Below are 23,654 nucleotides of genomic sequence, written 5' to 3' on the forward strand. Positions count from 1 at the left end.
AAGATACTAGTCTCTTACTCAATGTTGTTGCTAAAACACTTTTGGCCTTCCCCCTACAGAATTGCCTTCAGCGTCTGCAAACTTTTAGTATCCTTAGAGTACCATATCTTCACCTTAAGTAAGATAATACAAGATTTGGGATGATCCAAAAGTAATTTTAGGAAATTGATTGAGTACTAAATTGGATAATGCTGTCTCGGTCAAATGGTTACTTCTTTCCTGGCTTTTAAATGACTCTGAAGACAATTCTAACAAGGTCTTAGACAGTGAGAGCCCTCCTGGAATAAATTTGTAGTCTCTAAAGCTAGTTACTTTGACGTATACAAGCTTTATTTGAATGTGTGTTTTTATGCCTTTAGATAAAATAGCCTTGCTAAATTATATTGTTGTATATACTAAACTAGCATATTTGTTAAATATTCAGCAAGATATTCTGTTAGTGACTATAGCATTATCATTCAAATTCAAATTATTCCCAACTTTGAAATTTTAGAAGTAAGCACTAAAATATATGAAATAATCTTATGAAACCACTGTCATATATGTGGTCTGCCATTGACTGAAATTTTTTACACAATGGTAAGTACTTGCCTATCTAAACATATCTAAACACAGAAAAGTCATACTGCCCCTTTTCTATATTTACATATGTTTAGATAGGCAAGTACTTACCATTGTTTTATAACTGTCCACAGTAGGCAGTACAGTAACATACTATACAGGAGTTTAGCCCAGCAGCAATAGACTAGACCATCTAGCAGTGTCGGTGTATAGTAGGCTATACCATCCAGGTTTGTGTAAGCTCATTCTATGACATTTGCACAAAGACGAAATTGACTAATGACATATTTCTTAGAATGTTATCCCCATCATTACGCTAGGCATGTCTGTAAATATCAATAGGAAATAACTGGTTTGTTTATTTTTTCAATTATGGATGGTCAGATCTTCTGAAGTAAGAATAATATTTTTCAAAATATTTTTTATTTGCTGTTTTTATTCATCATCTGCTTTTTTTTTTTTTACTATGCTACATCTGAAAGCCTTGGAGAGCTACTAATATATTTGCTTCTTTTGTTCTCATACAGATACTTCTCCTTTAGTCTTAATGTTGGGTCTTGAAAACAAGTGAAGATTTAGAATATACTTTGTGCAAATGACATTTTTCTTGTTGATGTCTTTTCTAATAATGATAATGAGTTTCTTTTTCATGCTCTTTTATTAAGGAAAGGTAGGGAAAGGGGAAGAAGAAGAGGAGTAAGAAAATGCTAGGAGAAATCCACATCCACTGACAGCCTCTTCAGTTTCATGAAGAGCAAGTCTCATTCGTGTTGATGTTGTATTTCTAAGTGTGGTGCGAATGGTTATATGGATATCTTTCTTGTTTTAGTGGTGCTCATGTAGTTTTAGATGATGATACAGATGTGGGCTATGTAGAAGATGGAACGCCATGTGGCCCGTCTATGATGTGTTTAGATCGGAAGTGCCTACAAATTCAAGCCCTAAATATGAGCAGCTGTCCACTCGATTCCAAGGGTAAAGTCTGTTCGGGCCATGGGGTAAGTAGGTATCAATGTGACAGCTGGAACCTTCATGGTCTGGCATCGTCACAGTGGCCGGACTTTCATTTCAGCCATTCTCCTAGCCAACATGGTGAAACACCATCTCTACTAAAAATACAAAAAATAGCTGGGTGTGGTGGTGGGCACCTGTAGTCCCAGCTACTGGGGAGGCTGAGGCAGAAGAATCGCTTGAACCCGGAAGGCAAAGGTTGCAGTGAGCTGAGATCAAGCCACTGCACTCCAGCCTGGGCGACAGAGCGAGACTCCAACTCAACAACAACAATAACAACAACAACAACAACAACGAAAAGGCCACATTTGGCCTTGTCAATCGCAATCATGGTATTAGAATATTTCAGATTGAAAAGCTTCCTTGTTTGATTTTATCATCTCTAGTAATCTGTCCCTGAATGTATTTCTCAGGGAGATAAGGGTTTAAACATTCCTGTCTCCAGTTTGCTGATTGTTATTTATTTCATCTAGATTACAGTTCCATTCCAGCATGCTGGCGGGTCCCTGGAGAAAGAGGGAGGAGACAAAGATCACTCTGGGGTCCTCAGCTTGGCTGACTGAGAAAAGAGGGTTACCAGGGTCTAGGGGTGTGGGGATGGGGTTGGGGGGAGTGCTTGTTGGGCAGGGAAAGTGCCACCAAGTGAGTTTGGTGTTGGACATGGTGATAGTGAGGTCATACAAGGCATTGGTGATTTATGTCTCCTGGCCTTTTATCTCCAGCAATGCTTTTGAGCCCACTGTCTATTAATTTATTGAATGAAGTATATATGTTTTTAAAGTGTGTTCCTAGAAACAGCTACTTCTGAACAAAGTAGGAAAAAGTATCTTATCAGACATTTGTATACTTAAGTAATATCATGATTCAGTTTAATTTAAGAATAACATGAATAATTCAATTTAATTTGAGAATAACAATAAATAAATAATTGAAGAATTTCTTCCTTTTAATCTTTTTCTTTAATTAATGGGAAAAAATGTTACACAATATGATCTATGCATTATTACCTCGTGTCTAGTGATCACAACCATGGGAAACTTTAAAAAGAGATTCCAAATAGCTTTTAAAGCTTCCTTGCTGCCCCCACGTCTCTTTTACATCTATCACCATTATTCTACAAAATACAGTGAAAATGCCGTATCTGTTCCTTTTTCTTCACAGGTGTGTAGTAATGAAGCCACCTGCATTTGTGATTTCACCTGGGCAGGGACAGATTGCAGTATCCGGGATCCAGTCAGGAACCTTCACCCCCCTAAGGATGAAGGACCCAAGGGTTTGTGTGATTTCAGTTTCAATTCATAGAATACTGAATTCATCGACACTGTTCCAATGCATCAATATAACATTTTCATCAACTTAAGAGGAGACACATAAGGATATCTCTTTTTGCCTTTAAAGTATATAATTTATATTACTGCAGAATTAAGGATTCTATTATATCATATTTTTAAAATGTGTTTGAATTACTTCTTAGTTCAGAACTGAGACTGGGAAGAAGTAAATATACACATTTTCTTTAATACAGTATTCTTTTTCTCTTTCAACCTTATTCTCTTTCCATAGTCACCAATTATTTTGTAGTTTGTCTAAGCTATGCCATTTTTCTAATAGATCAAATCTTTTTGGCTGACATGAGACTCTGGTTACTTTTCAATGTTGGAATCTTCCCAGAAGGAAGTTGTCACCTTCCAAGCTCTTTTTGAACACTCTTTTGACTAGGAAGGAGTTGGAATTTTTCACAGAACTTTCATTCTTCAAAGAAAATGTGAAAAATCTGGACCTTTGTTTTAATCAGTCATTAAGAGGAGATAAATTAGAATTTGGGGATAGAAAGAGACTCAGGGGCCACTTAGGACCACTGTCTATTTTTGCAGATGAGAAGGCCCAGACCCTGAGGTCAGGTCACTTACTATAGTCACCGAGGTAGTGAGAGACAAGGCTGGGACCAGGACCCAAGTCCCAAGTACCTGATCTCAGACTCTTGTTCTCTGACCATCCATTATGTCATCCTTTTTTTTTTTTTTTTTTTTTTTTTTTTTTTTTTGACAGGATCTTGCTCTGTCACCCAGGTAAGAGTGCAGTGGCACAATCATGGCTCACTGAAGCCTCAAACTGCAAGGCCCAAGAATCCTGCCACTATGTCCGGCTAATTTTTTTATTTTTTGTAGAGACAGGGTGTTGCTATGTTGCCCAGGCTGGTCTTGAACTCCTGGCCTCAAGTGATCCTTCCGCCTTGGCCTCTCAAAGTGCTGGGATTATGGGTGTGAACCACTGCGCCCGCCCCTCTTACATCATCTTTTTTTTTTTTTTTTTTTTTTTTTTGGGAGACAGAGTCTCACTCTGTTGCCCAGGCTGGAATACAGTGGTGTGATCTTGGCTCACTGCAACCTCTTGCCGCCCGGGTTCAAGCGATTCTCCTGCCTCAGCCTCCTGAGTAGCTGGGATTACAGGCACCTGCCACTGCACCTGGCTAATATTTGTATTTTGTATTTTTAGTGGAGACAGGGTTTTACCATCTTGGCCAGGCTGATCTTGAACTCATGACCTCGTCATCCACCCACCTCGGCTGGGATTACAGGTGTGAGCTACCGCGCCCGGCCTCTTATATGATCTTATAATGTAGTCTGTGTTATCAGGAGTATAGTAATCATTTTTCATTATTCTCCCGATTCCCAACCCCTCATACAATTTTCAAAGATCTAGAAAAACCATCAGTCACAAACAGGCTTACTACAGCATCTGTTACATTGTACCTAAGAAGCCAAGGAAATACTAGAACCAGTTTTTATATACAGGGATGACATTGTACATCAGCTTCTTTATCATGGTACTGCTAACAGTTTTTTTTTGTACGTAACTGCCATGCTTTTCTCTGACAGGTTGGAAAATGCATATAGGATTAGTACCATTTGATCCGCTTAGTTTTGGATGAAAATTTATTGAAACTCTCTGAACTTCAGTATCGTTTATGTGGGAAAAGATGATTTCAGATGCAGATAAAACTCTGTAGTCCTCAATTCCTGAAGAGGTTTAGGCTGATTCAGACGCATGTGAATTGTTCAGTAATAGTGGGTGTGTTAAAACACATTTTATGCATTTGCTTAATATGCCCATGATATTAAAATTCTGTAAGAATCATAATCACACCCTCACAGTCTATTTCTGTTCTCTTCCTTCTATTTCTAAAAGGGAACGTATTCCACTTTTACACTTAGTCTTTTGTTACTTTAAAACTAGAACAAAAAATTCTTGGATCCACCTTCTGAAGTTAGATTTAGAGAAGATTTAAGCTCTAACAAGAGAAGCCAAGGTTCATTCTTTCCAGATTTTCTCTCCACAGTGTGTCTGTGATTTTTTTTTTTAAGATCTAGATGCTGTTTCCTCAAGTGATGTATAAAGATGCCTCAAAGAGTGTAAGAGCTAAATTAGACTCTGCCTTTTTTCTTTAAGTAGGGTACAGGATTATTAATTGTCTAGTTCTATAATATCTATTCCCTGTTCCTTCACCCACCCATGCCTAAAAATCTTTGGAGGCATTCAGTAAAGAAAGCCACGTTCTAGAGAAAGAGTACTCATAGCTGCCTTTTGTTTTGTTTTGCTTTGCTCTCTCCATTTAATGTGGTAGCATCCCACACTATCTTTAAAAAAACAACAACAACAAAAAAAACAACTTTTTTGATCCTTCAAGGAATACATAACTTATTGAAGAAAAATTTGAAAATACAGAAAATATTAAAACTCAGAGGTGCTCAAGATAAGCATTATTGGGCCTGGCGCAGTGGTTCATGCCTGTAATCCCAGGACTTTGGGAGGCCGAGGGCAGGTGGATCACCTGAGGTCAGGAGTTTGAGACCAGCCTGGCCAACATGGTGAAACCCCGTCTCTACTTTACCCGTCTCTACGGCTAAAAATTAGCCGGTAATGATAGCACGTGCCTATAATCCCAGCTACTTGGGAAGCTGAGGCGTGAGAATTGAGCTTGAACCCAGAAGGCAGAGGTTGCAGTGAGCCAAGATTGTGCCACTATACTCCAGCCTGGGTGATAGTGAGACACTGAGTCCCCTACTCATCCCCCCCAAAAAGAGGCCAGGCACAGTGGCTTACACCTGTTATCCAGCACTTTGGGAGGCCCAGGGAGGTGGATCACCTGGGGTCAGGAGTTTGAGATCAGCCTGGCCAACATGGTGAAACCCCATCTCTACTAAAAATACGAAGATGGCCGGGCGCGGTGGCTCAAGCCTGTAATCCCAGCACTTTGGGAGGCTGAGACAGGCGGATCACGAGGTCAGCAGATCGAGACCATCCTGGCTAACACGGTGAAACCCCATCTCTACCAAAAAAATACAAAAAACTAGCCGGGTGAGGTGGCGGGCGCCTGTAGTCCCAGCTACTCGGGAGACTGAGGCAGGAGAATGGCGTAAACCTGGGAGGCGGAGCTTGCAGTGAGCTGAGATCGCGCCACTGCACTCCAGTCTGGGTGACAGAGCGAGACTCTGTCTCAAAAAAACAAAAAAACAAAAAAACAAAGATTAGCTGGGCGTGGTGGTGCATGCCTGTAATCCCAGCTACTCGGGAGGCTAAGGTAGAATTGCTTGAACCCGGGAGGGGGAGGTTACAGTGAGCCAAGATCGTGCCATTGTACTCCAGCCTGGGTAACAGAGCGAGATTCCATCTCAAAAAAAGAAAAAAGAGATAAGCATTCTGGTATGCTTCTTTCCTGTTGCATGTTTTCTTTTTTCATTCTTAATGAAGACAGTGTAGTCATTGTAAAGGTATTCATTGGTTCTAAAATTATTAAAAACCTTATGAATCTCTAATAATTTTGATTAAATTGAAAATAAGTCATTAAATGAAATAAAGGACCTAGTTATTTTTACAAATGTTTAGATTTCCAGAAAAATCAAGCAATTTTAGTACAAGTAAAAAATAGCTTTTATCTATAATAGCTATCTGTATCTTTTTAACCTCTTTTAAAAACTCTATTAATCTACTGATAAAACAGAAACTAAAAAACTTTGTTGTAGATTATATTGTTTTGTTTTTGATTGTCAGGTTAAAAGAAGATTCCAAGTGATAAATTATGTGCTTTTCTTTTTATTCAGTTAGCAAATATTTATTGACTGTCTACTATTTAAAAGATAACATATGCTTGGCATACAGACACTTCATAAATATTACACTCTTTCAAAATATGTAAAGGAAATGAGATGCGACATGCTAGTGCCGCTTTTCAGTTTGTCCATATTCATTTGTTTTGTTGCCTTGCTGAAGAGTAATAGGTAATGAACTCAAGTTATTAAAACAATCAGTGTTTTATTGACTGTAGGCTCAGCAGTGTGTGGGACCCTAAGATTTTTCTCAAAAACTGCATGTTGTGACTGGGCGCGGTGGCTCACACCTGCAATCCCAGCACTTTGGGAGGCCGAGGCGGGCAGATCATGAGGTCAGGAGATCGAGAGCATCCTAGCTAACATGGTGAAACCCTGTCTCTACTAAAAATACAAAAAATTAGCCGGGCAAGGTGGTGGGCGCCTGTAGTCCCAGCTTCTTGGGAGCCTGAGACAGGAGAATGGTGTGAACCCAGGAGGCGGAGCTTGCGGTGAGCCAAGATCATGCCACTGCCCTCCAGCCTGGGCGACAGAGCGAGACACTGTCTCAGAAAACAAAAACAAAAACAAAAAACTGCATGTTGTGTCTTTTTTCTCATGATCCAACTGGTTTGGTTGGCACCTGCCTGATTGAGCACAGTGTTTGGGCCCTCCCCAAATGCTTGCCGTTTATAATGGGCACCACCCACAGTGGCCAATCATATCCATAGATGAAGGTTTTCTGTATAGGTGCAGTAAGAGTATTAAAAATACTTAGTTTTATTTAATTGCAATGTGCTTCCAGTATATAGAGAAAAAAATTCAAGAAGCATAATGAAAATATGGCCTTTTAAAAAATCATGAACATGGACATAAAAGATAAATTGTACCCGACTGCCCTTTGGATCAAGACCAAATTAGTAAAAATGAAGGCGAATTCTATGACTCCATCTTCATTGATTTGAGAATGTCAGAAATGAACTGATGTGTTTTGGATATTTATTTTAACTGTAAGTTCCTGGAAGAATAGGAAATTCAACCTCTCCTGTGTGGGGACTGAAAGCATACCTGAAAGCATTGCCACTGTAGTCACCCTGTACTTGCTCCAGTTGTCCACTATGGACCCATAATTTAAGGCATGCTAGATTATTCACGCCAACTTCTCAAACCAAACTATTGAAAGACAAGAAATAGGATCTCAAAGCTCAAACCATGTGAGCAAGGATTTTTTTTTAAAAGGATTTTTGTCACATTACTTTAATTTTTTCTCCATTGTTGTTTATTTCACATACAAAAATCCTGTCTTAATTTTATTTTTAATTTTTTATATTTTTAAAGCCTAGTCCTTCTCTCAACTTGTTTCCACTGAAATCATTATAGAAAATTATTTTGCTTTGTTCTACGAGGACAGAGTGTATGTTAACTCTGTTTAAAAGACCTAGAATTCTCTCCTGTTACAGGGAGATCCACATCAAGTACCCTAATTGTTGTCTGTATGTGGACACCTTCTCAAGGTGCTTACTGTAGAATACAGTGGATATTTTCTAATGTGATAGTTTACATCACCATTGTAAGAAGGAAGAGAAACTGGGACACAGCTGATGTTTTCAGTGGTATGTGTGGGCAGAGATATTATTCCTGGGAAGCTTTGGTCAGACCTTTTTATCACAACCACACTCATCAAATCAGAGATAGAAAGGACCTTAGAAACAATTCAGTCTAGACCCCTTGTTTTACAAATGAAAAAACTAAGTTAGTTTTCAGGGTTAATAGTGAGTGAGTGGCCGAGCCAAGAATATAACATAATCACTTTATCTTGAGCCAATTGCTTTTTTCTGTTATTTCACACTCCTGTTTTGAAGTTGAATAATGAGGCTAGGCACAGTGGCTCATGCCTGTGATCCCGATCACAACACTTTAAGGAGGCTCAGGTGGGTGAATTGCTTGAGCCCAGGAGTTCCAGACCAGCCTGAGAAACATGGAAAAACCCCATCTATACAAAAAAAGTTAAAAATTAGCTAGGTATGGTGGCATGTGCCTGTAGTCCCAGCTGCTTGGGAGGCTGAAATGGGAGGATCACCTAATCCCATGAGGCAGAGGTTGTAGTGAGCCAAGATCACACCACTGCACTCCAGCCTGAGCAAGAGAGTAAGACCCTTCTCAAAAAAAAAAAAAAAAAAAAAAAAAAAAAAAAAGCTGAATGTTAAGTTATTCTACTAGTTCTTATAGCATAATAGCTAGTAGAAAGCGAAACAGTAACTAGGTAGTAATCAGGCTTATTAGCTGATCTATTACTTGTCAGTGGTGCTTTTTATGGAATTAGATAAGAAAGGAAGTATTATATTATTAGCATTTAGTATTTTTAAAACAATAGTTTTGAAATCTTGCTTTCTAAGGTGTTAACCTTGAGGAGTATTTAGTGTTTACATTTACCTTTTGCAATATATCCTTTTGGTGACTGTCTTTGTCAGTGCACAAATCTTTGATTTTATAGTTTAGATGATTAGATATGAGAAGTTATCCTTATCATATAAGATTATGCTTATGTATAATTATGTGCTACTTGGATTTTTTTTTTCAAATTACAGTGGCCTTATCAATAACCCAAGGATATATTAAGTTTAAAAATTTTTTAATAACTGTGAATTTATTTTGTTTCCGTTCAGAAAAACTATTTTCATTGACAGTATAAACTGAAATATATCCTTACATGAAATTATTTATTTTGCATCCTTTTAGACATTTGTCCATGTGTCTGAAAATGAACTTAAGTTTTTTCTTTTTTGGAAAAGAGTAAGGAGATCTGATTGTATGTATAATGTATTGAAATATGGAGCTACATACCAATATTATACACTAGTACCTAAAGAGTTTATTTAGTATTTACTTTTCTAGTCTTGAATTGTAGTGGAATAATAAATCCCTGAAGAAAGAACTTTGGTCCATGGAATACAAATGATGACTCTGATGCCTCCTGCCTGTGAAGTATTAAAAGATACAGGATTTTAACCCCCTTTGGAATCACGTGGGAAAATAATGCACCTTCTTATTTGAGAAACTCTCAAAAAATAAGGGGGAAAAAAACCCACTCAATTTCAAAACAGCACATTTTCAAAATGTCTGAAGCATGACTTGTCTATAAAGGAATTCTACATATAAAGTAGAAAATCTTTAAAAAAGGATAAACTTTATAGTTTTTGATATTTTATACTTACCAAAACATCTATCTTTTAGCACAAGTAAACCTAGATAGCAGGGACCAAGGCTAAAAATAAAACAACAAGTAATGGAAATAAGCAAGTAAACAAAAATGAAAACATTCTGCTAGGTAATAAACAGATTCCACAAACACGTTATACTGAAAAGTAAGTGTATCAAAGAATTAGGGAGCAAAGTTAAATTCCTAATACAAAGATTGTGTTGTCAGCTAGAAGCTGTAAGAGTTCCATCTCCAGGTTTGGTAGGATGAGAAGGAAAATAAGATATATCATCGTGTGTTCAGCATAGTTCCTTGAACAAAAAAAAAAAAGATATTTAGTAGGTAATGAATGAGTGAATTAATGAATAAATTACAGAATAGATAAATTAGTATAGAAGTAGAATTTTTTTCCATGAGATGATAAATTCTTTGTAGCTATGAAAAGCAGCTGCAGCCTTCATTTTCAAATATGTCCCCTGTAAAAATCCACCCACCCGTGAGCTACTCAGTTAATTTATGTCGAGGTGATGCACAAGTTCCTACTTGCCACAACAAAGTTCAGCGCTCTCTAAAGGAAGAGAACAAAAGCAAGGCAGGATAGACAAAAAGAAAATCTTCACATCTTTAAGAGATAACCATGTTCAGTACAGTGACAAAGAATCAAATGGCACTTTACATGTATTTGCAGGATACTGTGTAACTCAAAGTAGTGGGAGGGAGAGAGAACAGGGAGGGTAGGGATGCTTTTGAGAAAGCTTTTTTTCCCACTTTTATCTTGCTTTAGCGTTAAGAGTACTTATCAGTTAAGAATGTAGAGATAATTATTCTTTCTCATTGGAGATTACAGACTATATCTGTTCATCTTGAACATCCATTTGAAGCCTCTGTAGAAATGTCTTGTTCCTCTGGTTGTATTTCTAAAACCTACGTGATTTTGTCTTGTTTCTGCAGTGAGAAATTATATCCATAGCAAAGACAAAAGCCTTTTTAAATTATTTTTATTTATCTTTCATATAGTTCTTACAATTTCTAAAAAATTAACATTCATTTAGTATCACAGTTTATGGGAGAGGGTTTTTTTCTATTATTTAGCATACGTGGCTTATATAAAAATTGCAGAAGTCATAGGACTGTCATATATTGCAGCTCTGAGAACCAATGCCTAAAACTTAAGCAAAAAAAAAAAAAAAAAAGTTATGGCCAGGCACGGTGGCTCACACCTGTAATCCCAGCACTTTGGGAGGCCGAGGCAGGCAGACCACGAGGTCAGGAGTTTGAGACCAGCCTGGCCAATGTGGTGAAACCCTGTCTCTAAAAATACAAAAATTAGCCAGGCGTGGTGGGGCGCACCTGTAGTCCCAGCTGCTTGGGAGGCTGAGGCACAAGAATTGCTTGAACCCGGGAGGCAGAGGTTGCAGTGATGCAGTGAGCTGAGATCGTGCCACCGCACTCCAGCCTGGGTGACAGAGCAAGACTCCATCTCAAAAAAAAAGTTATAAAATATGTATTTTTAGTATTCTGAAAGCAAGGGTTTTCTAAGGTCTTTTTAAAAATGAGGCTTCTTATTTGGAATACCTTTCAATCCCAGTATTTGCCTCCATAACTTGAAAATCAGAGTAGTTCAGGTGATTTTGAGTTCTAACATATTGTCATAGTGGGGAAACATTGCTGCCACCTTCAGTGTTGGTCTTCTTCCCTTAGCCTTCAACACTCTCAGGGGACTTTTCTGTTCTCTGTTGTGTCCCCATCTTTTTTTTGTTGTTGTTCATTTTTTTAAGAACCCAGATTGTGCTTAGTCAATGATAAAACTAGAATTTCTCCCTCACATTATTATCTTGTGATAAGATGAAGCAGTATACAATTGCTTAACAGTGTTAGAAATCCAAGATTCTCTCTCTCCCTCTGGGAGAATATTTAACTAAAAATGTCAGTGAGCCCAATTGTAAGCCTTAAAAAATGGTGGCTTTGAGTCGTGGATCTTTGTTTTGTTTCACTGTCTCAGAGCACACAATACACGTGAAGGGCAGCCTTGTTGAAGCCAATCTCTGTTTTCATGGAAAAGGTGATCTGAATTTGATTTCTATAGAAATACGAGATAAAGTGTATGTATGTCCACACACTTGTGTGCACACAGGCACAGACACACAACTGCAAACAATGTGTCTTCCAACTTTAACACCAAACTTCATTTTGCCTTTGAAGGGGGAACCTTGGGGACCCCCACTCATTCCAGGCCCATTTTCCAGGATAGGAAAGCTGTACACAGAAGCAGTGACATAAAGTTATTCAGAGTCTCACTCTGGTAGTCGTCTACCACTTGGTGGTCTGAAGCAATTAATATGGTTTCCCAGAGACCCTAACTTTCTATCACAGCATAGTTTATCCACTTGAGACTACTACTAAACAAAAAACAAAATGTCCAAATACTATGACAGAAATCCAAACATTGCAGACTTATTTGAAATATACTTTTCAATAACTTCCCAGGTAAACATGTATTTACTTTTAAAGCTATTCTGTCTTGAATTTCTAAGGATCCTCACAAAACTGAATGATATATTCTGAATTTTGAAAAGATGTGGCTTCTTAGGCATATTTTACAGTTTGAGAATTTTATAAACAATTACCAATGGCTTATTACTTTTGTAATCAAAATACAGATTTGCTGTTACGCAATTTAAATTACTTTTTAATTTTACCTCACATCTGGTAGGAACTATAACAGATTGAATTACTTGTGTGTTTATAAATATGTATAAGATAATTATGTTTTTTTAAAATTAGGGTGTGCGGAGTTTGAAGGTAAATTCACAGTTATCCTCAAATATCTTCAATGTGTATGTAGATCTTAATTTCAAATCTTATAGCAAAAAAAATTCAATATTTAGCCAACTTTCAAAGCATGTCCTGAATAGATTATTTTGTATGTTAGTGAAATTAGTGTGTAATTTCCTTTGTTAAAAAATCTCCGTTTTCCCTCCACACAGTGAATATGGCCACAAGCAGGCTAATAGGGGCCGTGGCGGGCACCATTCTGGCCCTGGGGGTGATTTTTGGAGGCACAGGGTGGGGAATAGAGTAAGCATCCTTGCCAGTTTCAGAGTGTTTCTGTGTGGTGCCTGGTGTGTGAGGCGATGCCTGTACCTGACCCCATGTCTCGTCCTGTTGACCGTGTTTCCTGTGGTAGTGCACCTTGTGGTGTGACTTGGATATTGCTTGTGTCCTGTGGTTTTCTTGTGTCATGTAGAACCTTCTCCTGTCTGGAACAATGTGGGGCATAACATAACACTGGGTGTGCTTCCGATATCTTCACAATTAAGGCAAGAGTCCCAACACTTCCATTGCTCCTCCACTTTGTAAAAGTAATTTTAAAATACAGACTTTTTTTTTAACCATTTATTGGCAAAGATACTTTTATGTGTGTGTTTTCTTAGGATTCTTGTAATAAAGTTAATCTGTGCCAGTCAAATAAACTTACATATATAACTAGAAATTATCAACAGTTATAGCACCTTTTAAAGGTGATAAAAATGATAACTACTAATGTTTTCTTCATGTATTTAGAATGACATAGGAGGCTGCAGCTTAACTTTTTAAAAAGGAGATATTTAGCATACTGCCTTCCTATTTTTCCTGTAAAATAGGTTAATAATTCAAAATTGAAGTCTACATAAATATTTGGAAGCAAGGAGCATTAAGAATGAAAAAATATTTAATCCAAACCTGTATAACCATAAGTGAACAGCTGCAAATCACCTGGTGGGTTGGTCTTAAAAGTAGCCAGGGTGTAAATAAATATATTGTGTGCCACTTGCCCATTAAGCTGTCACAGAAATACAGTTCTCCTGATGCTTTGATTTAGGGTGCTCTGTACTTGATCCACATCCTCAGAATAGCTGTCAGTTCTCCATGGGACACTGCTTCCTAAGATTGCTAATCTGTAGATTAAAATATTATCATGATTTTTTTCTTCTCTCTCTAATTAGAAAAAGAATATTTAAGAATGGCAGACATAACCCTTTACACAGTCTTTTCTATCTATTCTGGTGGTGGTGACACTTCAAAGTGGCCCAGGAATGAATTATTAGTATCTTCAGGAATCACTAGATATCTTTTACTCAGCCACCCCAAATCATGGGCTTATCGTGAATATCAGACAAGTGTTTCTTTAGTTCCATTGGTTAAAACAAATGGGTGCTCCTCTTACGTACTGGAATTGGGAGACCCAGGCACCAAAATAGCATTAAGAGGGAAGCAGGTTCATGTTCACATCTTGTGTTGAAGATGACATGAGCCTTCTTTCTCCTGGATTCAGGGACTTTGACCAGACTTTAATCTTCCAACTCACATCTCACCACTATGGACTGTGAAGCTAGTTAGCACAGGGGAAGCTAGAAATACTAGAAAAGAGATTTTGTTTCTCCTTGTGTGTTAGAAAACAAAGACCATTAACAGGGATAAAAATATTTAGAGACAAGAACTTTGTCCTGTAAAATTTCCCCTTGGATCTGTTGACTGGGTTATATACAGAAGAAACATTCCTTTTTCAGGGCCAGCTCCATGCATGCATTTATGTGAAATTCCTCCTTGACAAATGGTAGCTTTCTGAAAATCATCCCAAATGCATTTTTTAACATTATACATTGGCTGTAACTTTGGTGTCCTTAAATGTACTAATAGAAAGGATGAATTTAATAATCCTTCCTTTAAGTCTTAGAGATAGTTAAAATCAAAGAGGCGTGTCCTTAAATGTACTAATAGAAAGGATGAATTTAATAATCCTTCCTTTAAGTCTTAGAGATAGTTAAAATCAAAGAGGCCTTTGTTGTAAAATATAGTCCTTGTTATCAGCATTTGTTTTCATCAGTCATTTCCAGTTTTGTTCGTTTGTGACTATTTCTAATTGTGACAGGTAAGTCTGTGTAAGTGTATATATATTTTTTCTAAAGATAGATTTGTTATTCCTAGTTTATGAGCACTAGTTGTCTCTTAGCTTACTGATTTTTTTCCCTTCAAATTCCAAGTTTTAGCATAATTGCTCAAGGAGTAAATATAGTTTTTTAAAAAATAATGTCGTACAATATAGATTGTCTTAATATTTCTTAGTTTAACTGACAGAGTAATGTTCATTCAGTCACTAAGAGTTCCATGGGCAGTTTTTTGTTTTTGTTTTTTTAATTTCTACTCCTTAGTTTATAAGTCAGGAATCATTTTTCATGAGTTATGTATTGATTTTAATCCTAGCCTATGTTTTCTGAAGCTAACTAAGTGCAAATCATATCCAAAGCATAGAGTATGTACATGGTTATATATTTTTTAACGTTTGTTTTGAAATTTGATTTTCTGTTGAAATGTGGGGAGGAAATACATGTAAATGGAATAAAGTTTCATTAAAACAGAAGTTAGCAAACTTTCTGTAAAAGGCCAGATGGTAAATAGTTTTAGCTTTCAGCCTACAGGGTTGTCTGTCACAGCTTCTCAACAATGCTGTCTTAGCATGAAAGCGGCCATAAACAATATGTAAATGAATGCGCATGGCTGGGTTCCGATAAAACTTTTTTGCAAAAACAGACAGTGGGGCTAGATTTGGTCTGTGGGTTCTAGTTTGCTGATCTTTGACTTATAGGATATGTTTTAGAGTCAAACAAATCTGTGTTCACATCTTGCCACTATCACTCACTAACTTCTAGAAGCCTCTGTTTCCTCATCCATTAAACAAGGATAGTCATAGTTCCCACCTCATGTGATTTTTGTGAAGATCAAATGAGATACTATATGTCAAGTGCTCAGAGCTGTGTCCGGCACATAGTAAGCGCACAATACAGTAGCTAAACTATTTTTATGGCTCTCATTGTGATTATTATTATTGATGTATCTCTAAAGGCAACTGGGATTCGTTCTCTAGATGGTCAGTGGTTAGTCTTAAGAGCATGTCACAAGCCCAGGAGCCTGAAGAGACCTGCACCCCTGAGACTGTATTGCAGCTGTTCTCTACCTGCCCACCAAGCCCTGGGTGGTCTCTGAGTAAAAGCACGTTATGCATATGCAATTTGAGTGCCGCCAAAAGTGACATTCATTTATGTACACAGTTGAGGGCACCGATGTGAGCAGAAAAGAGAATTTTTTACACAGAAATGAATGTATACACAAAACTCAGGGATTTTAGAGAAACTGGCAAAATTGGCTTTGTGATTCCTGGATAGATAGGGATAGATAGGACAGAAAGTATTTTGTTGTTAGGGGACATTGTACCTGCATATTAGCATCCTGAAGGATGGGATATTTAAAGTAATTATTATACTAGGTTTAAAGTTGCTTAGATTTTAAAATGCTGAGCTTAAGGAGAGGAGTGAGCGAGTGGACAGGAGTTACTAGAATATGGATTAGCTCTTACCCTTAGCAATTGATAGAAATGCCACCTTGTCTTTTCTTTCTTACTGTCCTTTGGCTCTCTGCTTTTTTATATCTCTAAGCCTCAAAGTTCTGTTAGTAACAGTGGGAACTTTAAAGCTATTCTCAGTTGAATCTAAGGAATCTTTTTACTATTTCCCCAAAGTTACCCAGATGAGATTTATGCTTCCTTATAGCTTGCCTTTGGAACCCCATTTTGGTCTTTACCACTATAAGGACCGTGAAGAAGTGTATCTTTGAGAGCAAGGCTTCAAAAGTCAGATCTGTAGTGATGACTTCCTTCTGACTGCTAAATTTTAACCGTCTCCAAGTGGGTAATTAAAAAGTTAGCATTCCGACCACTTTTAGGTGCTTTTTGGAAGGGCATTGTAGCAGAATGTGTTTCCTTTCCTCCATGCCCCCATTTGTCAGTCAGATGGAGCTAATCTGAATGCAGTGGTGTTCTCTATGTGCTTTTACTTATTTGACACATGATACTTGGAAAAGGGAAGAGAAGAAGGATGTGTAAAGACAGTAAGTGGGGCCTATTTGCTTCCAATTCTGTGAAAGGTGAATTTAATGGAACTGAATTGTCAGTGGTACAGAAACTTTAGATTTAAAGGCATGTAAAGCCAAGTAACGCTCACCATGGCATCTAAAGTGCAATTAAGCTAAGTAAATAAAGGCAATTTTAAATGTGTAGCCGTCTTTTACACAGGATATTTACTTCCTGAAACTGCTTAACTGCCTTTCCCTTGTGGTAACGAAAGTGGTTGGTTCATATGACTCTCTTCCCATGATCCTTTGTCACAGGTCCTAGTGCCACCAATCTCATAATAGGCTCCATCGCTGGTGCCATCCTGGTAGCAGCTATTGTCCTTGGGGGCACAGGCTGGGGATTTAAGTAAGCAATGCCGCATGTCTTCTTCTCAGTGGCTCTGGCACTTCTCTTTTCTGCTTACATAACCAAGTTTTGAGTTCCTGCTACAAGAGCTTAGGTTCTATCAGTCAAACTGCAAAATGTAAGTCTTTTTATTCAGAAATGGGTTAGAAGTGAAGAAACACGGACCCTTAACTGTCATTTTCAGGCAAGTGGGAAATGTAGAAGGAATTCATATACACTGATTTTTAAGGAGAACAAAGAAGTTCTTCAGTAGAAGACAGTCCAGCTTATAAGACCAGACACTCTGAGATACATTCATTTCTACACAGGACATCGAGGAAACCATGTAGTTGGAAATAAGTGGATGTAAATTGCTTGTATCTGTTTAAAACTTGTTTGTAGTCCACTGATATTTTGAAATTTTCACCACCTGAGTAATCATGCAATCATTACATGTATTTTTCGTATGTAACATAGTATATGTAGCTTTGTGATTTGAAAAGCTTTATAGTTTAATAAAAACAGATTTAAAAAGTATTTGTGCAATCCTCAACCAACTGAATTGGTTTTAAATCAGAATTTGAAAAATATGGCTTTGTGACACTTAATATTTTTAATCAAGGACTAAATATTGACCTGACAGGTAGGCCTGGTGTGTTTTCTCAGTGACCTTTTTAGTTTGGATTGCACACTGCTTACCGAACTAAGATTGTTTAAATAGACACACTGGGTATTCACAAATAAACTTTAATTGTGATCAAAATTTTGAAACGTGATTTATCCAGGCTGGGATTTCTACACTCCAGAATCACTGTATAATTGCTTTTTATACCTTTTCATGCTATAGTGGCTTGATTATTATGATTTGTAGGTAAGGCCTCCTATGCCTTCTGTGATCAATTAAGTTTGAGCCAGATTTACAGAAACAAATTTAAGTGGGAAATAAGACCATTACCCAAATTCAAAACCCACTTTGCCTCTATCTGGTTACTCAAAAGAGGAAGTTTTTGCCCTGAACTATCTGAATAATTGCCTTAATTATAAACTTTATATGTTTTATATTTGGGATTTTGGATTCAATATGTTTCAGCCAGCTAAAGTGTTATTTTTAGAAGCTGATTAAAGAAACCAAAGATGATTTAAATACATTCAACATTTTCTGCTAATCTGTTATCATATTAAGATTTAATGAGTAAGCCTACAGTTTTTGAGTGCCTTTAACTTGAAATAGTATTATAAAATTATACATCTTTTCTTTTAGTATATTTATAGAGTTGAACTTGTTTAGTGAAATAGTTTTGGCATCAGTTTCTTTTCAAAAACACACACATAAAATGGACAACTCATATTTACATTTATTGTTTTGGTATTAATAAAATATTGCCCACATAGTAAGTCACGCATGTGGCATCTAGTAAGAAATATATTTTCATTTGGGCGGACCTAATTCAAGCAAAATTTTTCTTAGTGTTCCACTGCTACAAAAGTCATTGAACATTATAGTACTGTCATACTCTTATTTTATGATGCTTCCTTCAACTTTTTCATAAGTATGCCTCAAGAAAAATAAATTTGGATCATGCCCAGGCTTATGCCTCATTTGGCATTAAGAAATCCCGGTTTCAAAGGCGTGGAAAACAGTCTATTACACATCTTTGCCATCTAGCCACATGCAATGCCAAATTTATCATTGCAGTGTTTGGAGAGAACAGCACACTATTCTGTAGCAGGACCTCAAAACAGTGGCCTGGCCTAGCTCACAGCTTGAATTGCATGTTTCTTTGGGGAAAAATGGAAAAGCCTTTATCACTGTATATATAAGTGGATTAGGCCCTGTAAAGATTATTTATATCTGAGAGAGAGCGATATCTCATTATCACAAGAGCAGAAAACAAAAGGTGGGGGATCAGCACTTGGTGAGATGAGAAACAGCCATTGTTGACTGCTCCCTGGTTGTTGCTGTGTAGGGACCTACCTGTACTGCTGAGCTAAGCCAAAGCCCCTTCCTGTGCCCTATAACTCTAATAATCACTTTCAGGGAGAATTGTGTGGAAAGCCACACAATAGGGTGAGGTATTTCATGCCCTGAAGCAAAGAAAACGATGAAGAATAATTCCAGAACATGTAACTTTAGGAGTTTAAGTTTGGAGATGGTTGCTACGTGAGGATCTTAATTTGCTTTAGATTTTAGTAGTAGCTATGTGGTTTGTGTTCAGCTTTAAATAACACTTCTACCTCGTAATAAAAGGCTTTTGGTGCTGAATGATAATGTTTAGATTTTCCCACCACTTGGACAGTTCTGGAGATTACTAGTCTGGCGATAATTCATAAGTGTAATTATTTGCTATTTGAACTGAAAGTCTTTGAGCTCAATGTAAATGTTAAATAAGAGATTCCTTCAGAATCAGAAGTTGAAAATAGTTTGTACAAAAGATTGTTCTAAATATTGCTATTGGGAATGCCTCCTGATATCAGGTTTTTATTTCTAGAAGAAAAGTTGGTAAGGTAACCTGAACAATTTGAGGGCGTGTCAACTTTTTGATTAAAGGAAAATATAGTAGCTGCTCAGGGAAAATACTAAGTTTTCCTAATGTCACATTTCTATAGGTGTACTAGTGAGCAGTTTAGATGTAGAAGTATCATACTATACGTGACCTGCCTAAGTGTAAATGAGAAATACAGCTATGCTCTAAGCCATGACCTTGTCTGCCATTCTTTAAAGTTCTTTCCTTAAACTGTTGTTTCCTCCGAAGTAAGTGGTAAAAAGCATGAAAATGTGTGCATGTGTGAATGTGTGCACATTTGTGTGTGTGAAGTGATAATAAAGATGTATCAAGATTATTATAATCTGAAAATAATACAAATTTAAATTACATACTTCCTTTTAGTAGAGTAGTTGAGTCAGAGAGCTTTGGTTAATGCAAGCAAGATTTCCACAAGCAAGGTTGTGGATTTCCTGAAGAATTTTTAAATGCTTTATTTGGTAGATTTTTTAAAAATATTCTGATTTTTAAAAAATACTGTGTAATATTATGGGTAGTAACTTTGCTTAATTTCTTTTCTTTTCTTTTTTTGAGGTGGAGTTTTGCTTTTATTGCCCAGGCTGGAGTGCAATGGTATGACCTCGGTTCACTGCAACCTCTGCCTCCTGGGTTCAGGCAATTCTCCTGCCTCAGCCTCCTGAGCAGCTGGGATTACAGGCATGCACCACCACACCCAGCTAATTTTGTATTTTTAGTAGAGATGGGGTTTCTCCATGTTGGCCAGGCAGGTCTGGAACTCCCGACCTCAGGTGATCCGCCCGCCTCGGCCTCCCAAAGTGCTGGCATTACAGGCGTAAGCCACTGCGCCCGGCTAACTTTGCTTAATTTCATACTCTAGAAGTATGAGGTTACTAAGGGTATGATTAGTCTGTAGAGTCCCAGGTATTGAGGGTCTTAGGATTTTCCCTATGAAATCCTGTGAAAAACGAACATAGGCATGTGGCACACCAATTTGCTCTACTTCTGTATCTGCATTTATTTTCGTTCACCCCATGCTCCTGTTCTCCCCCATCACCCACACACACAGAATAAAGTTATGAGCTGTGGTGCAGAGGATTGCAAACCTCTGTCCTAGTTGACTCATGGAGACTCATGATACCTACCCAGCATGAATAATAATACTGCTTGATTCAACTGTTAGAGCTGTTGCTTTTGCTGGACATTAGAAAAAGCTGGACCATTTTAGTAGCATCTTCCCTAAAGCTTAGGAAAGATGAAAAGTGTATGAAAAGAGAATTTTATATCTCCATTTAAAAGTGAACAGGATTGCCTTCAGCGCCTTAGACATTGCTATTTATCTGATATTCCCTAAATTTGAATGTAGGGTTTTAGATGTGAGCAAAGTCATTTATACACACATTAGTAGGTGATGGTGGTAGGAAATGAGAAATTCTAGGTGAAGGTAGGAAAAGAAATGAAGGTAGTAGTAACATGGTTTGTTGAAAATTGAAATCAAAAGGACTACAGGATGAACACGGAGTTCTTCCAATGATACTGTAACACCTCAGTCTGTGGAACCCCATCACCACATCTTACTCTCCCCCACTACTTGCCCTGTCCATGGGATTCAGTGGCAAAGTGGATTTCAACAGTGGCCGTACTGGCCTGGCATAGCTACTCCTTACATTAAAGTGTTAATTCTGTGTAAGTATCATACGTGGTTCCTTCTCTCTGAGAAGTTATTTGTGTTAAAAGCTCTTGCTGAGCCTAACTCTGGATTTAAGAGATTCTGTCTGGCCTGTGTTCCATTTTATTGGACATGTTAAAGAAAAGGTATTTATGTTCTCACACAAAATGGAATTTAGAGAGGTATATCTAGACTATTACCAGCAAAGTTAAGAGTTATCTGAGGCTGGGCACGGTGGCTCATGCCTGTAATCCCAGCACTTTGGAGGGCCGAGGTGAACGGATCGCCTGATGACAGGAGTTCGAGACCAGCCTGGCCAACATGGTGAAACCCCATCTCTACTTAAAATACAAAAAGTAACCAGGCGTGGTGGTGCACACTTATAATCCCAGCTACTCAGGAGACTGAGACAGAATCCCTTGAACCCGGGAGATGGAGGTTGCAGTGAGCCGAGACCACACCATTGCACTCCAGCCTGGGTGATAAGAGAGAAAAACTCTTGTCTCAAAAAAAAAAAAAAGTTATCTGAATTCAAGTCAGATAAAATTTGAAAGGAACTTAATATTGCTGATTATATTTTTTCAAAAGAGTAAACACCGTTTTTTGTGGGGGCCTTTTGATTTTTATAGGATTAGGAAATGGAATTAAATTTGGCTAGTCTTTCCATGAGGAGGATAGCCAGACTGCTGCTTTTTTGAATTCCATGATTATATCCCTGTCCAAAATGAGAAGCCTAATTCCCTTAATGCCTGGGACTCCTGGGTTAGGCACTTTCTCTTTCATGATGCCAGACTGGCCAGGAAGATCAGTGCATTTCCCTGCCCCAGCACCCCAGGGAAGTGAGCTCAGTGTATGGTGGCCTAGGAGGGGTTGGGCTAGGGGCACTTCATCAGGGGGTGACTCAGCAGAGAATGATAAGAATGTGCTAACCATGGATAAATATATGCCCTTGAAAGAAGATCTAAAGGCTTTACAGCTTTGAAATGGTTATTGTTACGCAGAGTCTTGCTTTAATTTTGTGTAGATATTTATGTGTATAATGTATATTGTAGACAAAAGTTCAGATTATTTCAGAAGTAGTAAAAATTGATGAAACCTGTGACAATGTAAGCTTTATGGATTATGCTGGTGTTTTGCAATGATCCAGAAATACCTTACAGGTTATGAGAAAGTTAATTACCTTCAGAATCCTAGTGAGCAGAGGGTATTCAGAAGAAACCGTTATGGAAGAAAGATAGCAAGGACCTGCCCACAGTAGTTGTACTTTCACATTAAAATTGAACTGCAAGAATATTATTTTCATAGAGAAAATTCAGACCATTCTCAACATAGAGTGTCCATGGTGGTTTTACAATTGATGTGTGAGGCACCTTCACAGCCCACTTGCCTCCGGAGTGTTCATCTCTGTCCTCATCGTGGGGTTGCTTCCCTTGTAAAGGAGCTCACCTTCCCCCTGCTGGGACATCAGTGGAAGAGCTAAAGTCCTGGAATGCCCCATTGGTGTTCAGAGTCCATTTTCATCCAGAAAGATACAGGTCTGCAGGATGGCTCGGCCTCTTGGTCTGACCTGGGAACCCAGTGATCCTATAGAGCAATATTTCTGTAAAAAGGTGCAACTTGAGCTTCAAAAACCAACTTTAAAAAAGAGCACAAGCTTTTGGACACCAGCGGTTGTCTGTGTGCCAGGGTGAAATGGAAATGTCCTATCTCTGTTTAAAAGTGGACTGCATTGCTGTTATGACCTTGGACATGGCTACTTATGGGTCATTCCCGAACTTGAGTAAAGGAATTTAGATGTGGGCAATATAGTCATTTACATGCACAGTGCTAGTTTGGTTTGCCCTTTCCTCTACATTTGGATTTACTGAGGAAACTTCAACTTTTATCTTGAGTTCTAACAATACATAGCTTACAAGATTGGAGCCTCTTGTCCTTCAGGGTCACTTCACAAGGTCAGGCAGTCTCAGTTTTTCCTCCCTGACTCACAGAGTATGGCTCCTTAAACCTCTGCCTTCCAGGGATATGAACATAGGTGGCAGATGGAGACCCTGTGGTCTGCAGCAAACTGACGTGGTGGAGGATGCATTATGGGATACTTGCCTTTTGGTCTCACACTGGTTTCTTGAGCAGCATCACCAGTGCCCGCTTCCAAGAATGTTGACTTAAAAGAGGGCTGGGTGGAAATGATGAAGAAAAATAAGCAGCATTGTTGCAGATAGTGTTGGCTGCAATGGTTGCCTGCTAGGCCAATGAGTCACACACTTAGGTCACTCATGAAGATGTTTTAATGTAAACTTTTAAAAAGAAAAGACAAGTTTTCTTTAAAGACTTTTATGTTGATATTTCAAAAGAG

At 38.0% G+C, this 23,654-nt stretch overlaps 1 protein-coding gene across 3 annotated transcripts in view; it reads left to right on the forward strand.

The window, feature by feature from the left end:
- The window catches only part of ADAM23 (ADAM metallopeptidase domain 23), a 172,430-nt gene that overhangs the window by 143,790 nt on the left and 4,986 nt on the right, over positions 1-23,654 (forward strand). The window contains exons 23-25 of one of the 3 annotated variants that reach the window (XM_007965997.3): positions 1,391-1,559; positions 2,734-2,845; positions 12,846-12,936. In XM_007965997.3, the coding sequence (XP_007964188.1) occupies positions 1,391-1,559; positions 2,734-2,845; positions 12,846-12,936 (372 nt within the window). Of the gene's footprint in view, positions 1-1,390; positions 1,560-2,733; positions 2,846-12,845; positions 12,937-17,061; positions 17,153-23,654 lie in introns of all 3 variants that reach the window. The other 2 variants (XM_007965996.3, XM_007965995.3) reach the window with 2 other exon arrangements.

The sequence above is a fragment of the Chlorocebus sabaeus genome, chromosome 10 (assembly GCF_047675955.1).
Source record: "Chlorocebus sabaeus isolate Y175 chromosome 10, mChlSab1.0.hap1, whole genome shotgun sequence".
NCBI lineage: Eukaryota > Metazoa > Chordata > Mammalia > Primates > Cercopithecidae > Chlorocebus > Chlorocebus sabaeus.